Source organism: Taudactylus pleione, unplaced genomic scaffold (genome assembly GCF_031769625.1).
Source record: "Taudactylus pleione unplaced genomic scaffold, aTauple2 ptg000487l, whole genome shotgun sequence".
NCBI lineage: Eukaryota > Metazoa > Chordata > Amphibia > Anura > Myobatrachidae > Taudactylus > Taudactylus pleione.
In genome coordinates, this window is record NW_028284889.1 from 2,554,850 (window position 1) to 2,566,948 (window position 12,099).

Below are 12,099 nucleotides of genomic sequence, written 5' to 3' on the forward strand. Positions count from 1 at the left end.
GTTGGTTGTGTCGTACCATCGGGTTTGCATACATCTTTGAATGAGGCTATTTATTAAAACCAGGTATTTATTATTTCTTTGTTTCAGATGCTTACAAAAGTTTCCTCTACCCTACAATCGTTTGGTTACTGCTAGAGACTGTGTGGTTTAAAGGGGATGGCAAGGAGCAGGCACTAAATAGTTAACAAACTAGAACTGCGCTCACCGAAGCTCAGACTCCAGTCTTTTATTTAGTGCCTTGAAGCAAGACACTTTTTTTCTTTTTCTCCAGAGAGATTTGGGGTTTTCTGCTTAATTTCTTTGTCTTTGATTCCTGCGCCTCAGACCCAGTGCGCACACAAAGCAGGACATTAGATTAGTTAGGCTACCTGCTGCTGCTGGCCCCGCTCCATTTTGCGCTCCCAAGAGGGTCACCGGATCACTAGCTAGGATGTCCTGGGACCTTATAGACTACTTCGGCTGCATGTGCTTTCAGACTGTTTATAGAGTCCATTACTTTGCAGGTGAGAACTGAGGCACAGTATCTTTAATCTATTTCCTCCAAGTGTATTATCACCTACAAGCTCAAAAATTGGATTACCATTATGTACCAAGGCAAAAGATTAAGCATTCCAGGAGTTCTTCCTACATACAGATGTGTCCACATACATCTTACTTCCTTGCGCGTTAAACAGCCCTTCTAGTCATGCCATGTCGTAGCGTGACTCGGTAGCACCAAGCATCTTTTCGTGCAACTTTTTACCTTCAAATGAGTCTTATTTGCAAAGTGAACAAAAATGTACGCACAAGCAGCTTCTGATTAAAATTATATGCTGCACGTATCTGCATGTATAATGCTGTTAGTGTCACAGCCGCTGACACTGTAATGTAGTATTTCGCATGCAGATACACCTGCAGTCGCACACAGAATATAGGCATGCTGCATATTTTAATCAGAAGCTGCTTGTGCGTCCTATTCACATGTCTTTGTAAATAAGACTTATATGACGGTATAAAGTTGCATAAAAAGACACTCGGCGCTACCGAGTTGCACTGTGCTTTGCGTTATGTTTAACGCGACTTGCAGCGCACGAGGTAAGATCTATTGGACACATCTGTACTGCAGGTTGCAAGAATATTACATATGCGGATTCATAATTGTTAAATTCTGTTTTTACTAATCATTGTTGTTAACAAAGGAAACTAATGCAGATACATGGTTAATAATAGACCAGTTACAATGAGAACATCTTAAGCCCGGTACACACTGTACGATGTGTACCCAGCAATATGATCCGATGGCCGACATATAGGGCGGTCCCCACACACGTAGCGATCCGGTGCCCAATATGCCGCCCCCCCCACATAGACCTGCATGGGATCGATAATCGCTTTTCCAGATCTCAGAAAGATCTGGAGGAGTGACTGACAACCTCATGCGAGCACACAGTGGAAGATCTCATGCCCACACACGGAACGATATAGTTGCGATATCGTTCCAATCCGTCGGATCGCCCGCTATATCGCTCCTTGTGAGGGGGCCTTGAGTCCAGTGTAATCATTGCGTTGTTGAGCACATGCCTTAAGAACCCTGGGAGCTGAAAAAAAAAAAAAAAGCACTTCAAGTTCTGTTTCCTCTTGCATATAATGTTTAATTTATGCATAATTATTATGCTCCATATGGAGTCCTGTTTCATTATTTGAAAAGCCATGAATTTATTGTCTTTTATTTATAAGGCGCCAAGAAGTGTCAGTAATGCCGTACAGAAAGAATTGCAAACAAATTACATAATATAAAAAAAGTTCACACAGATCGTACAGGGGCAAAAATCAAACATTGATATAATGGAAGTTCATATTTATATTTTGAAATAAAAGGTATTTGTCAGAAGAAAATTTGCCAATGCCTTTATTTTTTGGTACAAGTAAAGTTGGCATTACACTGTGCAGTTATAGGCACAATCAGCCAATTTAAATGCTCGTTGGGCTGATAATTGCACAGTCTGTGGCAGTGATTCCCAACCTCAGTCCTCAAGGCACACTAACGCTGGCCATACACTAGACCAACTTTCATCCAACCAGCCAACTAGTTGATAGGCTGGAATGAAAATCTGGTAACGTATGGGAGTAAATGATGATCAGCAATTTGCTCCTAAATGCCAGAAAACAGATGAAAATGGTCGTCAGACAAGTTTGATCAAAACAATTTGTTCAAACAACAATTTTTATTCCATTTTCCGGCATTTGGGAGCAAATTGCTGATTGTCATTTGCTTTCATCCCTTACCATATTTTCATTCCAACCAATCAACTGGTTGGATGCAAGTTGGTCTAGTGTGTGGTCAGCTTAACAGTCCTGGTTTTAGTGATATCCATGGTTAGTTAAACGAGGGCATCCACTACAAGATTTTAGCAGGCGATTGAACGATAACAACGTCGTTATCGTTCAATTGTTAAAAAATAGTTAATAAATCGTGCAGCGTTTGGTCGTTAACGATCAACGATGCGCGCTCCTGCTGGTCGTTTGATCATCTCGTCAGTCGACCGAACATGCAGGTCAATTTCACTTGATCTATTAAAGATAGTTTTCAAATCGTTCAGACTGAAAGATAAAATTTCAAGGGAAAAAATCAAGGGAAAATCGTTTAGAGATTGGACAGGGAGTAGATAGTCTAGTGGATGTGCCCCTTTAGTCAACATAACTGAGGTACTAATTAAGTCAGCTGTGCTCAAGTATGGTTATCCTTAAAACCTGGCCTGTTAGTGTGCCTTGAGGACCGTGGTTGGGAACCCCTGGTCTATGGCCGTAACAGACCACCAGTTATTGTTCTGTAAGGCATGAGAAATCTTTCAGCATGCCTGACAGATGGGCAATAATTTGTGCCTGGATCGAACAGTAAATGTACTCGCCCTCAGACAGAGAATCCAACTATATGATCCAACTATATGTCAGATAATCAGTCTGTCTGATAATAAGATCTATGCATATCTTTTATGAAAACAAGATTACTGTAAACTCGTTTAAAATTGTTAATATGATGTACGAAAAAAGAGAATACCCCAAGTGCTAGTAATAATTTTATATATATATATTTTTTTTATTATATTTTAAATACAGCAGTAGAAAAGCACAGTGTGCTTGTGATAAAACAGGTGCAACACAGACTTCCAATTTAATTCTCTGCACTAATTGGAATGAATGGAAAATATGGCTAAAAGTAAAAACTATTCATAAAAAATAATTTAATATCAGACACACATTAGTACAATATCAATTTGACCGGGCAAAATAAAACAAAAAAAATTTGAGATAGAGAAAACACACACACGCACGCACACTCACTCACTCACTCCCCCCCCCCCCCTCCTATACTATGGGAAAAAAACCCCACAGATAATAGCTTCAATATACCTACAGGAGGTGGATCCTACAAAAGAACTGGTATATAATCAGAGAGTTATAATCCACACCTGCAGTATGACCAGAGCCTCATTCAAATAGTAATGTACATGGTAGTATGTCTCTATATGTCAAACATAATAATTGGATGGATAGGCTTCCAGACCAAATCACATGAAGTCACGCACTCAGGAGAAATAGAGAAGAAATAAATTGAACGCTGTCACTTCTCCGATGGGAGGTATCCGGCAACAGTAGTGGATGTTGCTAGTGGTAACTGCTCAAGCTGAACATAAATGCATATGAGGGAGGCAATATCTCCAATGGGAGGATCGGGGGCCGCGACTACCTTGCATATGTGAAAAGTCCTGTAGATCGCGTCTGCATCACCGCCTCGACCTCAGTGCTAAGTGAGCGTCCGATTAAGCTGTGTGGTGTAAGGCTCTCCGGATCTCCTAGGGTAATGGCAGGTGACTGCGGATAACAAATTTGGGTCCAGTGTCCTAGCTCTGACTAGTTACGCACCGCTATTTGGTCGCTTTTTCAAAGAGTGATGTGCTTCTCTATATGGACCCTTTTTATATCCAAACAAGTTCCTTCTCATTAGTGCTTTAATTAATTGCACCTGTTGGGATTCCACCTGCTGATCCACCTCCTCTAGACTCCTAATAACATAGCATGTGTCTAAAAAAAGTACTCAACTTATAAATATATTCCTTCTCCACCAAATGATCTATTCCATCAGGTTTATTTGAACATTTAATAATGCATAAGATATTTTTAAAGTAATACAAGCAAAATAAATAAATAATAAAAATCTATATATAAGATAAACCAACTAGATTTAGTGGGAATAGAACCCAGGACCTTTTGGATAACAGTCCATAACTCTACCTCTACTCTAACCCAGGTATTAGGAAAATATCTGTAATTGTCTATACATAAGATAATAAATAGACACATTAGACATAAATCTAACTGCCTATATCTAATAGGAGTTGAACCTAGAACCATGAAGGATCATAGTCCGATAGCTTACCCCCACTCTATCCAGGCTCTTATAGCATAATAAGAGTTGTAGTATATGCTGTCAATAATAAACATTATACTCTCCACTTAAGAAACCTCTTGATATTAAAGGTGCACACACACACAACGATTTTTTGAACGATTATCGATAAACGATATCTATTATCGTTCATCGTTGTAAAAATTGTTCACTTTCTAAGTTAAAACGATGAACGATTATCGTTCATGGGCGTTCACGTTTGTAGTTTGTAGTTCAGTCAGACTGACCAACTCAATGATTTTCGTTAAGGGAATATGCAAAAATCGTTTGTAGTTTAAAAAAATCGTTCATTACATTTAGTAAATGAATGATTTTAGTAAACGATTTTCGTTAATTTTTCCCTTGAAAAATTAACGAAAATCGTTTAATAAAATCGTTCATTTACAAAATCGTTGTGTGTGTACGCAGCTTTAGAGACAACAAACAGACTACCTACATTAATATAACAGAATTCACACTCTCACCATTGCAATCAAATATATCCCCAATATTACACAGGAAAACATGAATGTATAGATTATTTAGATGTTTTAAACAATATAATTAGTATTCCTAAACCATTCTAGAATAGTTCATCAGTCCATTACTCTACCTCTACTCTAACCCAGTTACTGGGAAAATCTCCGTAATTGTCTATACTGTACATAAGATAATAAATAGACATAAATCTAACGGGAGTTGAACCTAGAACCATGAAGGATCCTAGTCCGATAGCTTACCCCCACTCTATCAAGGCTCTTATGGCATAATAAGAATTGTAGTATATGATAACAATAATAAACATTATACTCTCCACTTAAGAAACCTCTTGATATTGAAGGTGCATACACACACAACGATTTTTTTAACAATTATCGATAAACAATATCGATTATCGTTGTAAAAATTGTTCACTTTCTAAGTTAGAACAATGAACAATTATCGTTCATGCGCGTTCACGTTTGTAGTTCAGTCAGACTGACCAACTCAACGATTTTCATTAAGGGAATATGCAAAAATCGTTTGTAGTTCAAATAAATTGTTCATTACATTTAGCCAATGAATGATTTTAGTAAACGATTTTCGTTAATTTTTCCCTTGAAAAAATTAACGAAAATCGTTTAATAAAATCATTCATTTACAAAATCGTTGTGTGTGTACGCAGCTTTAGAGACAACAAACAGACTACCTACATTAATATAACAGAATTCACACTCTCACCATTGCAATCAAATATATCCCCAATATTAAACAGGAAAACATGAATGTATAGGTTATTTATTTAGATGTTTTAAACAATATAATTAGTAATCCTAAACCATTCTAGAATAGTTCATATGATGTGTCTGCTTGCCAAAATGTACCTCTACAGCACAATCTTCTTTGCTCAGCTGACTTACTGTGGTATTGCTGACCCATGGTCTTTGTTCTCTCTGAAAATGCAAGTAATTAGAGTACACGGGTTTATGGGGCATATTTTGGGGGTATAGACTTGATAATTATTTGTTATTGTGGCAATAATAAATGAAAAGATCGCTTGAATGTATGTGCAAACACATCCAGGGACAGCGGCTCCAATATCTGCTGTGGTCCACCCTAGATACATTCAGAGGATACTGTAAATTTGTGGATATCCCTGGAAAATAGGTGTTTTTGGGGGTGATATCTAACAAATTTATTTTGATAAATAGGCCCCTATGTCTTTAGAAGCTGTAACACCAGTGCCCAATATGGAGAGGGTGATGTCCAGGACAAACCTGCTACTAAAAATGTATGTGAACTTTAAATGAGAATTTACGTAAATGACAAACTGAAGTGCTAATTTGTGATCCCTATCCAATTAATAAGTCCTCAATATAACGGCAATACAGACCATTAGGTGCACTTGTGCATAGAAAGAGGTATGGGTCTGCTGTTTTTGCAGTTCATTAATGACCCTTTTTTGACACTTGTTGTTGTTTTTTTTTGGGGGGGGGGGGGGTGTATCATGCACTGGTGAAAAATCCACTTTAGCTAGCCATGTACTATATCATTGGTGTCAATATTTACAATCTTGCTTTATCTGTTCAACAGGCTAGTGTTATTTCAGATGCCTCTGATCAACAACCAACACTCACCGATGTCCTCAACTATTGTCAGGTACAGAATATAATCTTATGCACATTTAACCTTGTAACTGATGATCATTTTTTCTAATGAGGGCATAAAAAAATATTTTTTTCTTAATATATATTTTAGTGATAAAAATGTGTCTAGGAGTGTCTAGCACCTCCCTCGCCCCTCCCCCCTTTAGTGGCAATAGATATCCCAGTGGCAATATCATCCAATGGTAATAGATTCCCCAATGGCATTGCCTCACCCCTTAGGGTCCATATATAATCAGAGAATTATCTTCCCTCTCAAGCTGCGCCTTTTTCCACACATTACGGTAAGCACATTCTGTTTGCACCTCCTTACAGTGCAAGCAGAATCTGCCTTCTAAAGTTCACGCGCAAAAGCTGATGGCTTCTGCTATTAATTGAATCTGCCACTTAATGTTGGAGGAAACATTTTGTTACCTTGTCTGTGACAAATTTGCCAAATCAGTAGCAATTTCCCCAATCTTCTTTATGGTTTTTGAACTTTCTGAATCACTGCTTTATGGGTAAAATATTAAATACCTTTTTATTTATATATAATGAATGAATATACACACAGATCTTGTAATTTGTCATTTTTTGCTCGGAGCAACTTTTTGTTCGCATTTCTTAGCGTGTTCTTTACTTTGGGCCTAATTCAGAGTTAGGAAAAAATAAAACAAGGATCAAACACGTTTGCTGCTGGAACACACCATGTTGAAGTGAAAAGAGTGCAAATGCATTTATTTTCTTTCAAGCAGGGAAAATACTAGCTGCTTTTCCATGTAGTGGACAAATATGTAGCAGGTTTGTTTTTACCCAGATATTTAGAACTAGCGTTTGCCTGCAGCTTCGCTCGCGTGGATATCCGTTATTGCTCGGCGGAAGTAATTTTACAGTAGTGTCATCTAATATTGTGATGTATATTTTATATTGTAGACATTGATCACAAAATGTCATTGTAAACAATATTTGCAGTTTTTCCTTCAGGGATTAACACAAAAAAGATGCTTGGGGGCTACTAACTCGTGAGCAAGCCACTTAACCAACAGTAGAACCGAAAGGTTGCAAGTAACTTGAGCAGTGACTCTACAATATGTAGTATTTGTCTTGCGTTATCTACTGGATTGACATGTATACTGCAACTTCATGAGTCAAGATAAGTTGCCTGCTTAATGCTTAATATATAGTTAGATTTTCCTGCGAAATAGATCTTGAGGTATATTTATCTATGTATTTATAGATGCATACATATATACCTGTTTGCGTTCAGGGTGTGCAATATATGTATATATTGTTTATATATTTATATACATATAGTCATTTTGGACTTGAGGAGCCAGTGCAAATTCTGTGAAAAATATTTTTGTCTCCATAGTTCATAAACAGTCCCTAAAAGTATATTTGTCCCCCAAAAAATGACAATTATATACATCTGGTAATTTTTGGCTTGAAGAGACTGCACACGCCATGTGTCGAGCGTCTGGGTTTTCCTCTATTGCTCCTCTCCCTGATGTCACATTGAGATAATACATAGCTCAGTTTCTTTCAAGGTGACTAAGCTACACAATATTGAAAACACAATCCAAATTTATCCTGTAGTTTTTGCGTGATGCTGGAACGAACAGATAACAAAAATTCAGAAAAAATGTTTTTTGTCTCCATAGTTAATACACAGTCCCAAGGAGTACATGTCTCCAAAAACATTTCTATGTACAGACACAACCATTACAACTTTATTATAAGTATAGATTAAGCTACTTAAAATCTATCTGCACATTTGAAATCAGCCCCACTTGCAGTGCAACATGGTTTTGGCAATTTGCAAAAGGCTAATTTCTTCTTCGGGTTTCATTGGGTCCACAGGGATACCACAGGCTATGTAGTTTGAGTAATCCATTGCACCAAATAGCTACAGCTTTCAAGATCCCAGCATGCACAGGACCTCATCCCTATATACCCTAGCCACAGGCATTCAATTTTTTTGTTTGGTGCTCAGCAAGTACCCAGACGCACCTGTTATAACAGCGGGACTGCTTAGGCAGTCCCAGGCTTTTTATTTTATTATTTGTTTATATACTGGGTTGAGTAAGTACAAGGCGTCCAAATAGGACGCATGTACTACGACTCCTACTACCTCCGCTGATGCCGAAATGCCAGCTCCTGCAACGGGCCCTGGAGATTTCGGCGGGTCACAGCGAAGCCTAGCTAGCAGCGACGCTGGGTCCCGGACTACAATCGGAGATAAGGTAAGGCGATTCCTCAGTACTGGCTTCCGGTGTAGGAGATGCACGGGAGGCTGCTGCCAGTGAGGACCCGCGAGCCACATTCTCACTAAGACCGCTGGGGCCTTATCGTCTGACGCCGGGGATGGGTAGTAGACGCACTAGCAGCGCACTAGTAGCATCTACTACTGTGAGGTCAGCGGACCCGTGCCGTTAACGCAGCTTAGGGGAGATAGGCGCTCCCTCGGCTGCTACTACCCCAACCCAGACGCAACTTCCTGTGTGGGTTCCCGCGTCTGGTTTGTTATTACTGACCACCTTGTGTATTGAGACGCTCACATTCCACCTAGGGTGCTCTGCTGAAAGCTGTTGGTTCTCAGAGGTGTGGGTCAGTCTCCCTGCATGCCTCTCCCTTGGGTCAGGCATACAGGGAGGGTGCTTTATATCCTACCAAGTCCCCGGGGGTTTGTTCAGTTGATTCAAAGCCCATTTGCATGTGCATTTGACTTTATATATGCATTGTGTGTGACTTTAATGCTAGCTGCTGCACTGCCTGTGTTTTTCCTCATCCCTTTGTACCGGTGTGTGGGGGGGTTTTCATTTGTCTTTTCACATTTACTTGTGAAGACTGTCACATTGCATTTATACCTTATACCTGTGATACATTGTTATGTCTAAAGGCATGGGGAAGAAGGAGGTTGTAAATCCTGTTTGGCAGGTCAGAGGAGGAATTTGTGCAAGATGGTTTGTGTGTTAGCTGTTGTAAACGGCCACCTCTCCAATCCAGTACACCAGCACCTGCACAAGAACCACCTTGGGTGGCCTCTTGATCTCCGGTTTTGTCGCATTTAGTGGACCGTGCAGCAGCTTCACAGGCTCCAGCAACAGTACTGCCTCCCACTATGGGGTACCCACAACATTTACATCCTTCTATGTATACAGTATGTCTCCCATGATTCCTTTTTGGGTTGATGCTTATGCTCACTCTAGTCAGAGTATGCTGCCGTCTATGGCCGCTCAGCAAGTGATGTAAGCGAATAGACCAGTTGTGGTAAAGCATAAGAGAGTATCCCTTCAGGCATTGCCTCAGTATCCTATCACTGCATCATCATCATCAGACTCTGATACTCAGAGTTCTGGTTCTTACTCAGTTGAGGAAGGCCACCAATCCTCGGTAGATGTCCCCTCTCTGGTGAGAGTGGTTAGATCTGTCCTGAGTATAGAGGAAGAGGAGGTTCCGCCTAAGTCTAAGGCTCCGGTCTTTAGGTGTCAGTAGGTGGCAAAAGATTATTTCCCTCAGTCTGAGCAACTGACTGATCTTATGTCTGAAGCATGGAATACTCTAGATAGGCGTTTCCATGCAGCAAATAATTTATTTTCTCTGTACCCATTTTTACCTGATGAATGTAACAAATGGGAAGTTCCTCCAACGGTAGATGCTCATGTGACGAGATTGATCCGGAGCTCCTTCCACATTATCACTCAAGGAGTTTACAGATAGAAAGCTTGAAAACTATTTGAAATCAGTATTTTCATTATCTGGAGCTATTACCAGTCCAGCTATGGCTGTAGCCTGGGTGGCCAAAACTATGAAAGAATGGACGACATCTCTGGAAGATAGTATGCCAGATGCTACCAGAGACCAGCTGTCTTATCTCTGCCAAATGTGAGAAGCAGCTGCATATGTTGTAGAGGCAGTTATCGATGCAGGTATTTTGGCTTCTAAAGTGTTGGCAACTTCAGTTGCTGCTCGGAGAACCTTTTGGCTAAGAACCTGAAAGGCGGATGCAGGCTCCAAGAAAGTCCTTTCCTTTTGTTGGGAAGGTACTGTTTGGACCAGAATTGGATAACATAGTGACTACTTTGGCAGCATCTAAATCTGCTGGGTTGCCATCTACGACTACCCCTAAGTATAAACAGTCGTCCTTTTGGTCCTTTCGTCCGCAAGGAAGGGCAAAGGGACAGTGTTTCTCCAGACAGGATAATTCCCGCAAGAAACCGCAGACTAGAAAATCTTGGTCAGTCAAACGTCCAGCCTCCCGGACGGTAAGCCCGCTGCCTGATGGGACGGGCCTTCCCCTTGGGGATCTACGGGTAGGAGGCTGACTTCTCCAGTTTTCTTAGGCTTGGCATCAGACAACTACGGATGCTTGGGTTCGAGAAGTGGTCACTCATGGATACGCCCTCACGTTTCCGAGGCATCCCCATCAGAAATTTTTTTGTACAAGTCTTCCTTCAGACCCAGTCAAGGCCTTGGCCCTCCAAGAGGCTATTTGTGCCCTCCTGAGGTCAGGGGTTATAATCCCCGTTCCTGTGACGAAAGAAGGAAAGGGTTATTATTTAAAAAAAAAATTCTGATCCTGAAACCAAATGGGTCTCATCGCCCTATTCTGAATCTGAAGTTTCTCAACAAATTCATCCCTGTGCCCAAGTTCCGTATGGAAACCCTACAGTTAATTATGCTGGCAATGAAGCCTGGAGATTTCATGGTTTCCCTGGACACACAGGATGCGTATCTGCATGTACCTATGCACGATTTCACCAAAAGTTCCCCTGGTTTGCTGTGGGTCAGCAACATTACCAATTTCAGGATCTGCCCTTCGGTCTGTCCACAGCCCCTCGGGTGTTTACCAAGATAATGGCAGTCAAGGAGGCTCATCTCAGGCGACAAGGAGTCAGGATACTACCATACTTGGACGACCTCCTGATATTGGCGCAATCTCCACAGGTTTTACAACACCATCTCCAAATGACCATGCCTGTATGCAAGAGCACAGCTGGATAATCAATTGGAAAAAGTCTTCTATTTCTCCAACTCAGCAGATGGTACATTTGGAGGGGCTGCTTGATTCCCTGGAGCAAAGGATTCTTTTACCAGTGGACAAGATTGCTGTCATACAATTACGAATATGCAAATTGCTCCGCATTCAGAGAGTGTCAGTTCACTCAGTAATGCAGGTCCTGGGGTCTATGGTATCCACCTTTGACGTGGTGGCTTATGCCCAGTTCCATTCCAGGTCCCTGCAATGTTGGATTTTCTCATTGGGATGGTCAGTATCATCTGATAATGATCCGCATCTCGCCAGAGGTTCGCCTCTCCCTCGCATGGTGGCTGCAGATGACTCATTTAAACAAGGGTCGCCCATTATGGATCCCAGATTGGGTACTCCTTACCATGGATACAAGTCTGCGAGGATGGGGCGCGGTGACAGGTCATCACACCTTTCAGGGAAGATGGACAGCTCAGGAAAATCACCTGCCAATAAATATTTTGGAGCTTTGTGCAGAGCACAGGGCACTCATTCTGGCGCAGGACCTCCTTCAGGGCAGG

General features: G+C 40.8%; 1 protein-coding gene across 5 annotated transcripts in view; it reads left to right on the forward strand.

Moving 5' to 3' along the window:
- Window positions 1-12,099, forward strand: part of BEND2 (BEN domain containing 2) — a 90,094-nt gene that overhangs the window by 36,042 nt on the left and 41,953 nt on the right. For 4 of the 5 annotated variants that reach the window (XM_088449495.1, XM_088449498.1, XM_088449496.1 and 1 more), the window contains exon 4: window positions 6,500-6,565. The exons of the other annotated variant lie outside the window; for it this stretch is intronic. In XM_088449495.1, the coding sequence (XP_088305621.1) occupies window positions 6,500-6,565 (66 nt within the window). The remainder of the gene's footprint in view (window positions 1-6,499; window positions 6,566-12,099) is intronic. 5 annotated transcript variants of the gene reach the window in all.